The sequence below is a fragment of the Salvelinus alpinus genome, chromosome 29 (assembly GCF_045679555.1).
Source record: "Salvelinus alpinus chromosome 29, SLU_Salpinus.1, whole genome shotgun sequence".
Taxonomy (NCBI): Eukaryota; Metazoa; Chordata; class Actinopteri; order Salmoniformes; family Salmonidae; genus Salvelinus; species Salvelinus alpinus.
In genome coordinates, this window is record NC_092114.1 from 34,875,373 (window position 1) to 34,894,464 (window position 19,092).

The following is a 19,092-nucleotide window of genomic DNA, read 5'->3' on the forward strand; positions in this document are numbered from 1 at the left end:
TACGGTGACCCCTTCCGACTTACAATGTGTCAGGGCTAAGTCGACCTTTCCACGAAAGATTGGGAAAGTTCTCTCTGCTACATGGAGCCTTTTAAAATTGTCTTCGTCGCAGGTCGAGAGGTTGACTGTGAACACCTTGCTCAGTTGCATCAGATGGGGTTGCCCTGATTGGCTGCAAGCAAATAGGTCAAAAGGTTTTTGGAGTTTAGTGGCCTCGGACAATACCTGCCCACGGTCAATGATTTAAAGAATCTTCATGTTTATAGCTTGTTTTACCTCAGAGCTCGTTCCCGTCTCATTGACCTCAGCTGCCTCAACATCTCTGTGAAGATCCAACCACCGGTTGTAAAACTAATATATATATATCATTACATTACACACACACAGTTCCATGCCTCAATCCAAAGGTCATATCAGGAAGGAATTACAATGTATTATGGCTAACATCTTGTGGCCAGAACAGGACACAACAGTTAACCATACATCATTGTGAAATAAAATGGCTGTCATAAATACACTGAAGAGTTAATTTATTAACCCAATGAAATCACTTATGATTTACCCATTCCCAGGATAAATAAGAAAATGCTTTGACAGGAATCTACAAACATATTTTCCATAAGTCAACAATGACACTGTCGGATAGTGGACTCGTCAGTAAAAGAACCAGGTCTTCTCGTACCCCCCCTATCTTACATTTGGTGGCAGCTGTGGGATGTCCAGGTGGAACAATAAGAGGGGAAGGTGCACATTCTATAAGGAAAGGCACTCCTGGTGGGGTTGACATAAGTCCACATAATCACAGGCACATAGATAGTTAAACATGACAGGCGGGTGGACTCATTTTGTAATCAACATGTTTATTGGTTTGAACCAAAAGGAACTGGCGGCTAGCTACAATGGTAGAACTAAGCAAGAAGCGTGGCGGATTGACAACCAATGAAAAAGATCCAAAGAAAGTAACTAGAATTTAACTCCCCATACATTTTTGGGGGATTTTAAGTCCACTGTGAATTGCAGAGGTGGTGAGGATCTGGCTATGACCCCCCAAAAATAGAATCCTTTTGACAGCATTAGGTTTTGGAAGTTGAAATGTAAAAGGGAACAATAATGAAAGGTCCAGAATCATGGAGCAGGTCAGTCAGCATACAAAGTTGACTATGAATGAGTGACGGTCTAGCAGTTGAAAGGGAAGCCTGGTGTAAAGGTCTGGGCCACATTCAGTACAGACTTAGAGCAGTTCTAAGGCCTGTTCCTGAGGCGCCCCTGTGTGTCGTGGTTTAGTTAATTCATGACTTATGGAATTCTAAAAAGACCTGATGATTGAATGCATATGGATTTCACCAAACAAGGGCCACAAAATTGCAACAACGAATTAATGACATATCCAAAAAACATCCAATCATAAAAAAACTGAAGACACAGGGCCCCCCAACAAATCACAAAACATACATAAAGGGAAGGACCACATACATAAGGGAAGGACCCGAAGAAAAAAAAAATCACATATTGCATTTCAAATATCAACACAAGGGTTATATATTCTTACGACAACACAAAATAACAAAACATTTGGTTTAGCAGCCAAAATCATAGGACAAGTCTCACTCTGTTTCAGTTCAAAAGGTTTGAAGGGCAAGTCACTCACCCCAAAATATTAAGCTACACATACTCTAAGTATGTCCCACAGTGAATAGTATAAGGAAAAAAGCAGAGCAACTTCAAATCAGAATTGTGACAATCATGTACCCAAAGACAGCGCTATTCTGCACAGTGTTGAAGTGTTCGGTTTTCACAGGTGCCCCAATATCAAAATAACCTGGACACCATCTTGTTGGCCACAAGGCTGATGTCCGTTTCACTACATTGTCATTATTAAAGCACCATAAGAGATGGATGACATGAGATTGTAAAATGTCTGGACCAATGAACAGTGCAGTTTCTATCAAGAAATGTAAATATTTTTTCCAAGAACCCTCATATTAAAATCTGAACCTTGAAGCCACTTCCACTGCTTTTTTCCACTTTTCATTATTCCCTTTCTAATCCGGTCTAACCTGGGATATCAGGTAGGTGAAATTAATTAGGTGCAATTAATAGAACTGAAAACCATCAGAACTCCAGACCTCCAGGGTAGGAGTGAATGCCCCTTCCATAGAACATAGTCCCCTTCCTAGTCATCTTCCAGACCTGAAAGTATTGCGCTTCATCAAACACGTCACTGGTTACTACCAACACTGTCACAGAAACATTCAGGAACTTTTTTCTTGCTTTTAACAACGCACATTTCATTTTGGGGTAGTTTTTGAAATATAGATTTCCCTTAACTATTTACACGTGGGAATTGACCTATATGGACAGGGATAAATTGTAATGTTTCTGATAGAAGAAATAGGAAAATGCATATGCATAAGCATGGTAGAAATTGAAAGGGAACAGTTTGGCGATTATGGAATAATTTTTAGACCAACGTTGAGGACAACAGTTCACCTGACATCCAAACATTACACTGTTGATTTTATGTGCATTTTACATTTAGTGTACTTTTCTTCGCATTTGTTGATAACAAAATCAAAAAATACTCTGGATACAACCAGTAAGGGAGAGATGGGGGCAACTTCTGAAATTGAGCACCGCACACGACAAGAACGGCTTTCAGTCAAAACTCATACAGCGCTGTGACACGCAGAGCCAGAACTCTGACCTCATTTATAGCATGTTACTGTAGAGCCACCATGTTCCAATTTAGACTCTTATCAGTGCCCAAATATGCCATTTTCAACCCATATACGGGTCCGAGTGTAAAGGGTTAAGACAGGGGTTTGCAAAGTGGTTTTCGTTTTCTTGTATTTGTGCTTATGTAAATAGATGTGACATTCAATCAAAATAGGGAATTCGGTGGGATCTAAGTGTCATTGAAGGCGCATTATTTGGTCACCTACCATGTACAGGTAACATGCAACATGTTATATAGCATTAAAGCGATAGTTGTCGCTAGAAAAACTTGCTAGTGATCTAGGCAAAGTTAAATATCTTAAAAGTGCAACACACCATGAGTAAGAAAATACATTGCCTGTTTCAAAGTCAGGCCGAGGAAAGGGAAAGAAAAGCAAGTACAATTACTATTATGTATACACCTTAAAGCCAAGAACACATATTTTTATAAAGCACAACGACATAGCAAAAAGCTATCAAGTCTAACACCAACAACCCTCAAAACTAAAAACGTATTCAAAAACCGGATTTCTATGTCAAATGGAAATGAATTATGAATGTAATGTTTACTAGATTTCCCCAAAATTGTTTTGTTTTTGTATTCATTTGCTTATGTTCAGATTCTTGTTAAAGAAACCGCCGCGTATGTGTACTCTCTAAACTGTAATGCATTTGACAATTAGCAGCCAGACATCATAATTGGACAAAAAAAAAGAAATTATACATCCGAAACACATTTCCTCTTGAGCCTTGAATTTCTCATCACTATTGGTTTGACTTGACAATGTCAATCCTGGGATATACAATATCCCCAACTGGCAAGTAAGGTTTTTTGCCTTTCAATATATATCTATAGATATATAGCAAGTACAAATTCTATATAGGTCTTAACACTTTCCAGTTACTTAAACAGCAGAAACCTAGCATTTAAAGATTAGCTAATTACTGTATGTTGACGCCCCAAATTCCACAGAGAAGAACCAAGGGTTCTTGGTCATCCTCGGAGGCTTGATGTTAAGCACTGTCCATCACAGGCTGAAAAGAAAGCATGGAGAAAATGTTACATTGCATCAGTAATTTCATATTTTTTTTAAATAAAGTTGGATATGAACCAACCACCAACTATTCAAAGTTACGTGGATTAGGTGTGAGTTTCTCGAAAGCCTCGTTGCCAGTGCAGTAGTATATACAGTATCAGTTGATGAACCATTCCGCGTAGAACAGCAAAGTGCTTCATTTGTTCACTTTCGTTAGTTCAAGCTCAGAAGATTGTCAACAGAAATAACAGGCCACATTAGCTAGAAGACTTTTGGGAAACTCACCCTGGATCAGGCCCTGATGTATGACCAAATTAATAGATCTTCTCTGAACAAGAGATTGATGTAAAACATAGTTATGAATCTACCTTTTTTCACCAACTCAACAGCCAAAAGACAGCTTCCCTCACCTTCTCTGATGTTAGTTGGCCCTCGGTCGGTGGTTTTGCCTGGCCCTCTGGCTTTGATTCACCCGGCGCGGAAGACAGCTCAGTGGGCTTATGCCCTGCCTTGTCATTAAGCTTCAGCTCAGTGTCAGACTTCTTACTATCCACCTTCGTGTCACCTTTGCCCTCTGTGTCCTTAGGTCGTTTAGGAGAGCTCTTCAGGGAGAGAGAAAGACTCATCACCCTTATTCAAGTGACATGTTTCCCCAAGTGGGCAAAGATACAGTGGCAAGAAAAAGTATGTGAACCCTTTGGAAATATCTGGATTTCTGCATAAAATGGTCATAAAATTTGATCGGATCTTCATCTAGGTCACAACAATAGACAAACAGTCTGCTTAAACTAATAACACACAAACATTGATATGTTTTCTAGTTGATATATTGATATGTCTTCAAATCTGTTGTTGATTTACTTCTGTGTTTTGGGTCGTTGTCCTGTTGCATCACCCAACTTCTGTTGAGCTTCAATTGGCGGACAGATAGCCTTACATTCTCCTGCAAAATGTCTTGATAAATTGATAATTCATTTTCCCGTCGATGATAGCAAGCTGTCCAGGCCCTGAGGCAGCAAAGCAGCTCCAAATCATGATGCTCCCTCCACCATACTTTACAGTTGGGAGGAGGTTTTGATGTTGGTGTGCTGTGCCTTTTTCTCCACACACAGTGTTGTATGTTCCTTCCAAACAACTCAACTGTAGTTTCATCTGTCCACAGAATATTTTGCCAGTAGCACTGTGGAACATCCAGGTGCACTTTTGCAAACGTCAGACGTGCAGCAATGGTTTTTTTGGACAGAAGTGGCTTCTTCCGTGGTGTCCTCCCATGAACACCATTCTTGTTCAGTGTTTTAAGTATCGTAGACTCGTCAACAGAGATGTTAGCATGTTCCAGAGATTTCTGAAAGTCTTTAGCTGACACTCTAGGATTCTTCTTAACCTCAATCAGCATTCTGCGCTGTGCTCTTGCAGTAATCTTTGCAGGGCGGACATTCCTAGGTAGAGTTGCAACAGTGCTGAACTTTTTCCATTTATAGACAATTTGTCTTACCGTGGACCGATGAACAACAAGGCTTTTAGATATACTTTTGTAACCCTTTGCAGCTTTATGCAAGTCAACTATTCTTAGGTCTTCCGAGATCTCTTTTGTTCGAGGCATGGTTCACATCAGGCAATGCTTCTTGTGAATAGCAAAAGCACATTTTTGTTGAGTGTTTTTTATATGGCAAGGCAGCTCTAACCAACATCTCCAATCTCACCTCATTGATTGGACTCCAGGTTAGCTGACTCCAATTACCTTTTGGAGAAGTCATTAGCCTAGGGGTTCACATTCATTTTGTAGGTTGAAAAAAGTATGTTTAAATGATGTATTCAATGTAGACAAGAAAAATACAATAATTTGTGTGTTATTAGTTTAAGCACACTGTTTGTCTATTGTTGTGACTTCGATGAAGATCAGATCAAATTTTATGACCAATTTATGCCGAAATCCAGGTAATTCCAAAGGGTTCACATACTTTGTCTTGCCACTCACTGTACATGATTGCTTATTTGTTCACATTTTTTTTTACTGTTTTAAATAAACCCCCAAAAAAAATTACATAAAAAATGCCATGCAATGACAGTTTCATTATGACAAGCAAAGTGAACCACACCTGCCACTCTTCTATTGAATAGCCAGTAGCACTTTGTTATAACACCTTGAAATACATTTTACAAGGGATTAGTTAATAGTTTAACACATGTGGGAGTAATGATGAATAATGTTAGCACGCTAGTTATTCACACATGTATAAACAACTTTTAAAGTAATAATGATCCATAAGATCATTTATAAGATGTTTAATATTAGGTCCATAAACCATTTACTAATAATTTATACATGCTTTGAGTGACCAGTGTAATTTATCACAAAAATAACTTCATTGGTAGACATTCCAGCCGTATCCGATTCTACTGAAGGTCTCAAAATAGCCTAGAACATATCAACGGTAAAAGAATAAGCACACAACAAAGGATGTTGAAGGAAATGTAAAGCAGATTGTTTGTAAATGAAGAAGTGTTGTAATGCAACTGTTTTGCTAATGTCAACCTTGCAAAACAAACTAATCATAAATCAGGGAGATGTAACCTACACATAACAGCTGGCCGGATCGGCCCGTTTTCCTCTAGTGGATTTTCATTCCTTCATTACAGCTGATATGTGATTGAAGTAGAAATGTTACATGTATGATTTGCAGGTGGAAATGTTACATGTATAATGTTTAAATGCAGAGTATTTTCACACTTTGGTTTTGGTATATCACTGGCAAGAAAAAGGTAATAATTCAGTTTTCGGACGAAAATGTTACTTTACCAGCCTAGAGTGCGTCTGAAGTTACACATCACACTATTACAACAGTGTGACGGTAGGAATGAAACGACAAACAGATTCCCTTAAACATCCTCTGTAGTGTGTGATTGCTTAACCAATGATATGTTCAAGGCCGTTCTAGGATAGAACAGCAGAATATGTAGTGCTGCAGAATATTCCTGTGGAACATGTAATTCAGATTAAAGCAGAAAATGGTAACGTCATTGCCTGTGAGGCAGTTCTTCTGCGATTACCGGCCATCAATGTTCCCAAACATTTTCTGGGCACTGAGCAAATTTCAGGTCTTATGAGCAGAATCTTGAACACTCTGTGCAACTTACAGCACGCTTTTACTGTGAACACTGAGGCTGTGCCCACTTTGTTACAGTTTTAGAAAATGTCCAAGTAGACAACTGAAGCTATTTGGAGCATATTAGGACATTCACAGTTGCCTACCAACAAAAACAATGGATCAAATGCATTGCATAACATTTTCAGATGAAAATAGCTATTGATTGAGGCCTGTATTCCATGAGCCTTTTTAAAAACATTATGCAGTGCTTAACATTACCCTTAGGTGTTTTATTTGTCTGAAAGCTCAAGTCACTTATCAGAAAAACTTGTCTGTAAACAGTGAACACCACGGGCCAAATATGTGACAGGAAATTGTGTTGTATTGTGATGAATGAAGGAAGAAACTACTTTACAAAATAAAAGTATCATTATTGGTACCTACAGAGAATTGTAAAAAATAATGTCTGCCTGTTGTCTTCTTTGTATATTTAAGCCCGTCTCAAAATACACAACTGCCCCTTTGAGATAAAAACAAAGGTCTTAACCTGACGTGCTTTTCAAAGATGGCAAGAAATGCATCACAGCGGTCTAAGGCACTACATCTCAGTGCAACAGGCGTCACTACAGTCCCTGGTTCAATTCCAGGCTGTATCACATCCGGCTGTGATTGGGAGTACCATAGGGCAGCGCACAATTGGCCTAGCGTCGTCTGGGGTAGGCCGTCATAGTAAATAAGAATTTGTTCTAACTGACTTGCCTAGTTAAATAAAGGTTCATAAATGATCAGCGTTTGTATTAGCTATAACCTGCCTAATATCTCGCTAACTAGCAAAGAATATGAAACATTTTCACACACGGCTCTGCTCTTTGATCTCAAAAGCGCTTCTATTCCAACAGCGGGTGATTCCTGACGGGCCGGCCCCAGATGGTAAGGGTATGCAACAACACATCTCCACGCTGATCCTCAACACGGGGGCCCATCGGGGGTGCGTGATTAGTCCCGTCCTGTACTCCCTATTCACCCACGACTGCGTGGCCAAGCACGACTCCAACACGATCATTAAGTTTGCTGACGACAACAGTGGTAGGCCTGCCCGATCACCAACAACGATGAGTCGGCCTATAAGGAGGAGGTCAGAGACCGGCAGTGTGGTGCCAGGACAACAACCTCTCCCTCAACGTAATAGAGACAAAGGAGCTGATCGTGGACTACAGGAAAAGGAGGGCCGAACACGCCCCCATTCACATCGACAGGACTGTAGTGGAGCGGGTCAAGAGTTTCAAGTTCCTTGGCGTCCACATCACCAACAAACTATTATGGTCCAAACACACCAAGACAGTCGTGAAGAGGGCACGACAACACCTTTTCACCTTCAGGAGACTGAAAAGATTTGTCATGGGTCCAGAGATCCTCAAAAATGTCTACAGCTGCACCTTCGAGAGCATGCTGACCGGTTGCATCACTGCCTGGTATGGCAACTGCTAGGCATCTGACCGTAAGACGCTACAGAGGGTAGTGCGTACGGCCCTCTGTACATCACTGGGGCCAAGCTTCCTGCCATCCTGGACCTATATACTAGGCAGTGTCAGAGGAAAGCCCAAAAAATTGTCAAAGACTCCAGTCACCCAAGTCATAGACTGTTCTCTCCGCTACCGCACGGCAAGCGGTACCGGACCGCCAAGTCTAGGTCCGAAAGGCTACTTAACTGCTTCTACCCCCAAGCCATAAGACTGCTGAACAATTAATCAAAATGGCCACCTGGACTGTTTACATTGACACCCCTTGCCCCTTTGTTTTTACACTGCTGCTACTCATTGTTTATTATCTATGCAGTCACTTTAACCCTACTTACATGTACAAATTACACCGACTAACCTGTACCCTTGCACATTGACTCAGTACCGGTACCCCATGTATATAGCCTCGTTATTGTTATTTTATTGTGTTACCTTTTCTTTTTTAAATTACTTTAGCTTATAAGGTAAATGTTTTCTTTATTCTATTTCTTGACCTGCACTGTTGGTTAAGGACTCGTAAGTAAGCATTTTACGGTAAGGTCTACACCTGACGTATTGGGCGCATGTGACAAATACAATTTGATTTTGAAACTGCTTGTGCCGGCCAATGCAATAGAATGCTATTCTGATGCGCTCTGCCTACGACAAAAATCACTGACAATCTTACCAAGTTAGGTTTGATGCATTGAAAAAGACTGATGTGTTCATTTGATCATAATTCCCACACTACTGTAGAAGGAAACTTTGATCTGTTTCAGGAAAGATAATGTAAACTAACGGGGCAACTAAAGGTCAGTAAAGTTCAATTTCATGCATCAGCATCCCTGCGCAGGCTGGCATTTCTTCTCCACTGCAGACCTGAAGGAGCTGCGCAGCTTAGAGGGAACATTGTCATAAATTACTACCTACAATAGCGGCTATATAGCCAATGGACTTCTTAGTAAATGCTCAGCCGTTTGAATGCCCAATCAATTGAAATCGGCAAAATATAAACAAATACAGTAGCGATATAGGGTATGTTTATACTTGTTAGACTGACTAGACATGTGAATGTTTGACACTTACCTCGCTGGAACCCCCAGCTTTCCTCTTGGCCACTCCCTTGTCATTCTTCTCATCGATGACGAGGGTCCCTTCGTCCTCGTCACTGCTTCCTTCTGCATCCCCCTTTTGTGCCCCTCCTGCTTCCACCGCCCCTTCTGCTGGAGTCTCCTTCTTTGCTGGCTGGGGGAGAAAGAACAGAATTAAGGATGGGAAACGTGGTGAACTACTCCCAATGCACACCTGTATTTGCTGAGGTTGAGTATAGGTAAATGTGTATTTGGGAGTACTTTTTGTCATTGATGATGAAGTAGTAGGGTTTTTGTGTTCCCAGAATAGCAAAGAAAAACATTGGGTGATGTGTGTCTTAATATCTGCTAAAATCATATACCATCATGTGTCACACAGGAACAAAGGCTCAAGCATGTCAGCAGGCACACAAACAGACACGTCCCTTTCCGTCTCTAAGCACACACCTCATAGCCTGCGGGTTCGTGTATCACTGTAGGGTTGTTCTCAATTTCCCAGAGACCCTCGCTGAAGCCTTTCCTCTTGGTGGGCTTGCCAAACTTCTCCTTGCCCTCCTCATAAGGGAACAGGTCCTTGGGACCCAGGAATGCCCTGAGAGGGTAAAGGTTATAAAGTTCAAAGGTTGACGCATGCAACCACCTACAGAGCTTCAAAATACTGTTCTATGGAACTACCAGGTAAACGACTAATGTGTAATTCCAAATGAACCACCCAGTGCACTCATGGAGATCTGGAGAGAATTTGATAGGTGTAAGGAACGATATGGTGGTAGCTCCAACTTGTTCTCCGATAGGTATAAGTAATACGGTGAAAATACAGACTAGCCTATTAAAGCCTCTCATATCGCGACAAGTGTATAGAAGGTAGGCGCTAGGGGTTCATTTGGAATTAGGCAAGACTATGTGATAGGATTCATCGCATCAAAAACGATTTACTTACGTCTCATGTGTCCCAAAGAAGAACACTTGGTACTTGTTGGAGGGGGACTTGACCACTCCTTCGGGTAACTCGTTAATCTGCGGAAGAAGCAAACAATGAGTGTAATTGTTAGTGAGTGCTTCAAACTAAATAACCTGGGGCAAAAAGTGCAACAAAAAAGTGCAAAGACGGTGATTTTTGAATTTCAGGAGCTACCGCAAAAAATACAAGTTCATATAAAATATTTTGTTTGGCTACTGAAACAAAGAAAAAGGCCAGCGTAAACTAAAAGGCCAGAGCTGCTTTAAGAATTAGGTAATTAAAAATGTACTTCACACACTCACTTGAGAGGCCAGGTTTCAAGTGCTTTAATGACTGACACACACACACTTTCGTTTTCTCAGTCAAATACACACATAGCGTAAATGACTGACATTCAGAGTTCTGTCAAAATGGTGTCTCTCCCCCCAAGGCAAATATTGGGCACTGAACACAGTGGCAAATCAATGAGTCACTTCACCGACCCCCTTCACCCAATTTGAGCTGAACAACAAAACAGATAGACCTGTGTGTATATGTATGGCATAGTTTAGGGAATAGTAGAGAATTGTTATTTTGTGTCCTGTGAATGTATTATGAATGTGAATGGGATCACGCACAAATGTATTGATAACCCAGCGCTTATCTGTGTAGTGAGTGTATACTTTTCTGAGGGCTCATTTGACACATTCTTTGGTGTAGTTGAACACACAGACACACAGAAATAGAATTCCAAATTCTAAGAATTAACATTTCAGAAGTAGGCCTAAATTAGTACTACTTTTATCTCTAATTACATTTCTATGCTCACGCATCTGTTTCTTTTCAAAACTATGTAACATCAAAGGATTAAAATTGTTTATATGTGATGTATCCACAGGCACACTCAAGATACATTTCTGATGAGCACATGATACAATAGCCCTGTTGAAATCTAAGGGGGAAAAGAGATGATGCCATTATGTCAAACATGTAGCGGCAAATATGTCTATTAAGCAAACCAGAGCGCACTATTTTTATTTATTTTCACAGATAGCCAGGGACACACTTCAATATAATTTACAAACTAAGATTTTGTGTTTAGTGAGTCCGCCAGATCAGAGGCATTAGGGACGACCAGGGATGTTCTCTTGATAGTGTGTGAATCGGACCATTTTCCTGTACTGCTAAGCATTCAAAATGTAACGAGTAATTTTGGGTGTTAGGGAAAATGTATAGAGTGAAAAGTACAGTGGCGCAGCGGTGTAAGGCAATGCATCTCAGTGCAAGAGTGTGCAAAACTGTCAGCAAGGCAACGAGTGGCTACTTTGAAGAATCTAAAATATATTTTGATTTGTTTAACACTTTGGTTACTACATGATTCCATGTGTTATTCTACAATGTAGAAAATAGTAAAAATAAAGAGAAACCCTTGAATGAGTAGGTGTGTCCAAACTTGAGGTACTGTGTGTGTGTGTGTGTGTGTGTGATATATATATTTTTTAAATAAACAAATGGCAATTCTCATTAATGAAAATACATGACCTACTTTCCGCTAATTTGCAATGGAGTCTAAGCTAAAACACCCGTAAACCATTTCCATTACAATAGGCTCATGCATTGCTGCCAGACAATCAAATGCCGCCGCTGCCACCAAATACACTATATACACAAAAGTATGTGGACACCACTTCAAATTAGTTTATTTAGCTATTTCAGCCACACCCGTTGCTGACAGGTGTAGAAAATCGATTACACAGTCATGCAATCTCCATAGACAAACATTGGGATTACATTTGAAAGTCACTGAGCTCTTCAGTAAGTCCACATGGCACCATCATAGGATGCCACTTTTCCAACAAGTCAGTTCGTCAAATTCCTGCCCTGCTTGAGCTGCCTGTCAACTGTAAGTGGTGTTCTTGTTTAGTGGAAAAGTCTAGGTGCAACAATGGCTCAGCCACGAAGTGGTAGGCCACACAAGCTGACAGAATGGGACCGGCGAGTGCAGAAGCGCGTAGCACATATAACTCGTCTGTCCTCGGTTGCAACACTCACTACAGAGTTCCAAACAGCACAGGAACTGTGCACAGGAACTGCACAGGAACTGAAAACGGGTTTCCATGGCCAAGCAGCCGCACGCACACAAGCCAAAGATCAACATGCACAATGCCGAGCGTTTGCTGGAGTGGTGTAAAGCTCACCGCCATTGGACTCTGGAGCAATGGAAACACTTTTTCTGGAGTGATGAATCACGCTTCACCATCTGGCAGTCCGACAGACAAATCTGGGTTTGGCTGTTGCCAGGAGAAAGCTACCTTCCCCAATGCATAGTACCAACTGTAAAATTTGGTAGAGGAGGAATAATGGTCTGGGGCTGTTTTTCATGATTCGGCTAGGCCCTTTAGTTCGAGTGAAGGGAAATCTTAATGCTACAGCATACAATGACATTCTAGATGATTCTGTGCTTCCAACTTCGTGGCAACAGTTTGGCATTCTGTATTTTATTAGGATCCCCAGTAGCTGCAACACAGAACATTAATAGACAAGAACAGCTCAAGGACAGAACAGTTTGGGGAAGACCCTTTCCTGTTTCAGCATGACAATACCCCTGTGCACAAATAGAGGTCCATACAGAAATAGTTTGTCAATGATCGGTGTGTAAGAACTTGACTAGCCTGCAGAGCCCTGACCTAAACCCCATCAAACAACTTTGGGATTCATTTGAACGCCGACTGCGAGCCAGGCTTAATCACCCAACATCAGTGCCCGACCTCACTAATGCTCGTGGCTAAATGGAAGCAAGTCCCCACAGCAATGTTCCAACATCTAGTGGAAAGCCTACCCAGAAGAGTGTAGGCTGCTATAACAACAAAGGGCGGGATCAACTTCATACTAATGCCCATGATTTACCAATGTTCGACGGGCAGGTGTCCACATACTTTTGGTAATGTGTATTATCCATTCGGAATTCCCACACTAGCAAACTCCGTTACAATGTTTCAAAGTATCCATTTCGCTACTCGCCTAGTCGCAACTTTGTATCACAATCACATTGTAAAATACTACTGGTTGGACTTGGAATAGCCTAATATCCTAGAAGTCCAGGGGTAACTGACATTAAATATACTCCAGCCTATTTGTTACACAAGTTGAATATATTATATGTTTGTTTACTTGAAGCCAGGATCTATCGGACAGCCTATACTAGGCCTCGTATCAATGAATAAATTAAACAGCATCTCTGCGAAATGAATAGTATTCAGGACGGCATTTGCTAGGTCAATGTAAAAGTATGTTTACTACTACAATTTAGATATCCCAAAATGAAACACCAAATGTACAACAACAAAAAACATGTCACTGGCCTATTTCACAGCGCGTAGTCATACGTAATTAAACTTTGCAAAGACCAGGGGTAGGCCTCATTGAACTGATCTAGCAGATAGGCCTATATACATGTGGGATATAAACAAAAAGACCTAGGCCTACTATTAGCGTTTGGTTAAGAAAAGTCTGAAGTTGCTTACCCTCGCGGGCCAATGTGGATAACCCTTCATTTTCGCAAACACGAGATCCCCAGGCTTATATTCTTTTTGCCTATTCGACCTCGGCATGGCTTCTCAGTGGATGAATAAGATTTTTTTTAAATATATATAAAAATGTACAACGTCGGTTTACTGTTGAAAGTACAACGAAATAAAGCAACCTAGAGGATTGCACTTGTTAGGTTAGCAGCTCCAACTTTCGGTTGCTTTAGGTTTTCGCGTCAAAATTCAACCACGCGTAGAAAATTGGAAAGTGGACGCAATCGAATTGGTAACTTTGCGCGGTCTAGTGCTTTGCAGAGTGTGGTTACAAGCTGCACCTATCAATTGTAATTTTCGTAGGTTTTTATAAAAATCCCGTTATTTCAACCGTCCTAATCCTCTGTATATAGAGACTTGTTTTTGTTTGAAATTGGAACCGCTTCCCTCTTCCGAGCAGACTCATTATCTGAAATTGACTAGTATGGGCTAGGCTTGAAACCGAGGTAGCAAAGATATTGGAATTCTGCAAGATGACAACCTCCAAGGATTTTAAGCAAAATAAACCTACCAAAACACCAACAAAATCCTTATTTTGTATTTGATTTGCACAGATTAAAATCAGATCCTCAGATTAAAATTAAAATTGTCTATAATATTCTACTGATACAATATTATTGATGTATCTGAGTAGCCTATCTAGGGAGATCCAATAAAATGTTCTCCACTGTTGTGTGAATCCAAAAGGGGTACTGTATTGGCTTTATTTTCTTTCACACCGTCCTTTGTAGCATGGTTCCAGCAACCATATGGTGAATGAATGTGTGACCCCACAATTCAGCTTGGTGCAGCTCTGCTGGCTAGTAGTGTGAAAAGGGTTGGGTAGTACACAAGTTTCAAACTGACAATTAACTCTGAAATGTCCAACTGAATTATTATTATTTTTTAAATGTAACCTTTATATAACTAAGCAAGTCAGTTAAGAACAATTTCTTATTTACAATGACAGCCTACCGGGGAACTGTTGTTCAGGGGCAGAACAACAGATGTTGACCTTGTCAGCTCGGGGATTCGACCCAGCAACCTTTCTGTTAATGGCCCAACCCTCTAACCACTAGGTTACCTGCCGCCCCAATTTTATGTCCCAGGGTTGCTCCTGGTATTTTCAATTTAAGACAAAGCGTGGGAATATTGAGAACTCCAAAGAACCTGTACAAATCTGTGTAAAAAATATTGACATTAATGGATATATCAAGAAAATGTAGTTTTAGCAGTACTTTCACAGGGTTCATTAGTGAGCACTGTCCAGGCGAAATGCTGAATTTCCATCAAGGGTGGAAGAAATTTGATCTTGTAACAACATATTTTTATGCCCTTAGGAAAGACACACCATAAACACGGACAAACACCCTTACATCAGAACACTCATATGAGAGCACTTGACAAGGAGTCCTACCCCATTGCAACTGGGGTAGTACATCTTGGAACTTAACAGAATCTTTGTAACTATGGCTCTTTTAAGACATTATGCATCGAATAAAGATAGACTCTGTTTGGAATACCTTGGAGCAGTGAGACTCATCACTCTTTACATTCACCAGAACAGAAAGCAGTGTGACAATCCGTTGGCTGAAAGAGTCCAGTCTTCCTGTTAGATATTAGTAAAAATCCAAGACCAACCAAAATATGTCCAACCAAACCAAACCCGTTGGATGTGATGCCAGACTAACCATAGTGCCTTAGTCTCGCCTATACACTTTTGACACTTCATTGTATAGCATCTCAAGTACCTCGTTTGACAGGTTCTGAGCAGCACAGACAAAAGTGTCAGCATCCTGTTTGCAGAAAAACCTGTCAGCAGGTTTGGGTCCCTCCACACTTATGCCTAAGGATAGCTTCCTGGGTATTCCAAACAAGGCATCTGCAGCTACAATTTGAGTCCCATTTGCCTAAAACAAATTACTCCCACCTGTCAAATCCATATTGTTGTTTCTTGCTGTATACCCGAGGACATAGAGAGGTTCTGCTGACATCTGAGGAGGCTGGTGGAATCCAACTACTAGTATTGAGTACATGCCCAGTGGGCAAAACTTGGTTGAAAGGACGTCGTTTTATGACATCTTATTGTGGTCGCAAACTGGTTGAAAAATTATGTTTTTTAAACTAACCAGAAAATAACGTATTTTTCTGACCACCATATGACCAGTTGGTCATAATTGTGACTATCTGACCAGCTGGTCATAATTCTGACCACTATAATATGTGATATATTATGTAGCCTACTGGTCATAGTTAAGACCCCATCATAGACCCCATTATTACCTAAGGTGCCAGTCAGAAGTCCTTGTATGACTCATTTGTGAAGATCCTGTAAGATCGAATTTCTGCTCCAAATAAAGTACAGGAAATGACAACCAAAAATGTTGTTGTTGGGTATTCATGGATCAGTACTTCAACCCAAACACGGTGTGTTGAGTAAAGCCAGTAAAAGTTGCTCAAATACACTCACTTTGGATCAACATGATAGCAACATTACATTTGTAAAAAAAAAAATAATAATAATAATAATAATAACATGAGCAGTCCCATGTGGCAGTCTGTGCATGAACTGTCCTGTCTAAGAGAAACATAGCATAGCATTCACACTTCATTTAGCAATATCTGTTGGGCCCAGACATAAGGAGATGAGCAAGCCAAAAGCAGTAGATGGATTATCAGTTCAATTATATATTCTATGCAGAATATCACTACTACAGTTAGTCAGATTATGCAGAATAGTGCAGAAAAGCTAGAATGATCAGCTGCTGATGAACAGGTGCTCTAAGGTCAATTGAAAGCTCATTGGATACAGTACATACCTCCCACAATTCCAAATGATGAACAATGTTTCTACCATTGTGAAACCTAAGGATGCCAGTGCCTCAGTCTCTACAACACCCGATCTCACCGCCTCCCTCCTGTGACACTCCACAACTGCCACAGCATGATGTGTCTAGTGGAGTTGAAGCTCAACAGCTGGGATATGAAGCAGCAACTCCTGCAGTGTCCTCCAGTGTCCTCTGTATCAGTCTCTTGGTCTTGGTTTTTGTATATTTAAAGGGTTAGTTTCCCTGAAAGGTTTAAAGGATGTCCATGTACTTGAAAGATACCATGTACCAATAGGTTATTTTTTCACCATAACAATGGTAGATTTGTACCTGCTGGACCTAATACACAATAGGTACCTACTGTTCTCATTCAATAGGAAGATTTGTTTTTAGGGTTAGTGCCTGGAATTTTTTTGTATTTTTTGGGGGTTAGGCCCATCAGGTCCGTGTTCAGCATAGGGTTGAAATCTATCTACATGTCAGAGTCCAATCTAATTGTTTTGTATCCTTTGACAAAACTGACAATTATTTAAAATAACCCTTTTTTTGGTTTGATATGACTTTTATAAATATTTGATAGGATATTGAACAATAGGATATTGATCTATGGGGGGAATAACATTTTCCATGTCAAAGTCAAGGTGCACAGAAAAGGTGGATTTGCGGAGTCTGATGGTGTGTTCAGTAAAGTTGATGGATGTGACATTGGAAAATGGAGCAAATGGGAGATTTAGGGAGACCCAATTGCTGTCGCGCAAATGGTGGAGGATGCATTGGCAAAGGTGGAGTTAACCAGAGTTACCAGGAGTGGTATGTGGTTGATTTTTTTGTGTATCAGAAGAACAAAAGGAACCGGTAAAAGGTGTCATCTCTGGCATCTCGGTGGAAATTGAGGCTCCATGTCATAAACACCACATACCAGGAGTAGTGGAGGAACGTAGGAACCGTATGGTGAATGGACAGAAGAAGGAAAGTCTATATGTTATTGATATTTGATGAAGAGTTTCTCCCGACACATGTATAGCTGGGGTATATGAGATACGCAGTGAGAGCTTTTGTGAACAAGCCGTTGCAATGTCGTAATTGTAAAAAGTTTGGGCATTTGTCAAATGTGTGTAGACGGAATAAATATGTTACTGAAGACTCAGTCAAATCAAATTTGATTTGTCACATGCTTTGTAAACAACAGGTGTAGACTAACAGTGAAACGCTAACTTACGGCCCTTCCCAACAATGCAGAGAGAAAGAAAATAGAAAAAGAATAGAAAAGTAAAACACGTAATAATAAAATAAATACACAAACGCAGCTATATACACGGGGTGCCAGTACCGAGTTGATGTGCAAGGGTACGAGGTAATTGAGGTAGATACTCTATTTATACAAAAGTATGTGGACACCGATTCAAATTAGTGGATTCGGCTATTTCAGCCACACCCGTTGCTGACAGGTGTATAAAATCGAGCACACAGCCATGCAATCTCCATAGACAAACATTGGCAGTTGAATGGCCTTACTGAAAAGCTCAGTGACTCAGCACAATCATAGGATGCCACCTTTCCAACAAGTCAGTTCGTCAAATGTATGCCCTGCCCCAGTCAACTCTAAGTGCCGTTATTGTGAAGTGGAAACATCTAGGTGCAACAACGGCTCATTCCGCGAAGTGGTAGGCCACACAAGCTCACAGAATGGGACATCCGAGTGCTGAAGTGCGTAGCGCGTAAAAATCATCATGTCCTTGGTTGCAGCAATCACTACCGAGTTCCAAACTGCCTATGGAACCAACATCAGCACAATAACTGTTATTTAGGAACTTCCTGAAATGGGTTTCCAAGGCCGAGCAGCCGTACACAAGCCTAAGATCACCTTGCACAATGCCAAGCGTCAGCTGGAGTTGTGTAAAGCTCGCTGCCATTGGACTCTGGAGCAGTGGAAACGTGTTTTCTGGAGTCATGAATCACGCATCACCATGTGACAGTTCGACGGAAAAATCTGGGTTTGGCGGATGCCAGTAGAACGCTACCTGCCGAATGCATAGTGAAAACTGTAAAGTTTGGTGGAGGAGGAATAATGGTCTGGGGCTGTTTTTCGTGGGTCGGGCTAGGCCCCTTAGTTCCAGTGAAGGGAAATCTTAACGCTACTTACATTATAGACGATTATGTGCTTTCAACTTTGTGTCAACAGTTTGGGGAAGGCCCTTTCCTGTTTCAGCATGACAATGCCCTTGTGCACAAAGCGAGGTCCATTCAGAAATGGTTTGTCGAGATCGGTGTGGAAGAACTTGACTGGCCTGCACAGAACCCTGACCTCAACCCCATCGAACACCTTTGGGATG

The 19,092-nt window shown here is 40.9% G+C and overlaps 1 protein-coding gene across 1 annotated transcript; it reads right to left on the reverse strand.

The window, feature by feature from the left end:
• Positions 1-840: 840 nt before the first annotated feature.
• Positions 841-14,413, reverse strand: LOC139558568 (hepatoma-derived growth factor-like). The gene is made up of 6 exons (XM_071373761.1): positions 13,896-14,413; positions 10,372-10,448; positions 9,879-10,023; positions 9,427-9,585; positions 4,163-4,354; positions 841-3,750 (listed from the first exon to the last, which is right to left on the reverse strand). Exons 1-6 carry the CDS (start codon positions 13,980-13,982, stop codon positions 3,730-3,732), a joined length of 681 nt encoding a protein of 226 aa, XP_071229862.1. The 5' UTR covers positions 13,983-14,413; the 3' UTR covers positions 841-3,729.
• Between the last annotated feature and the right edge of the window lie 4,679 nt (positions 14,414-19,092).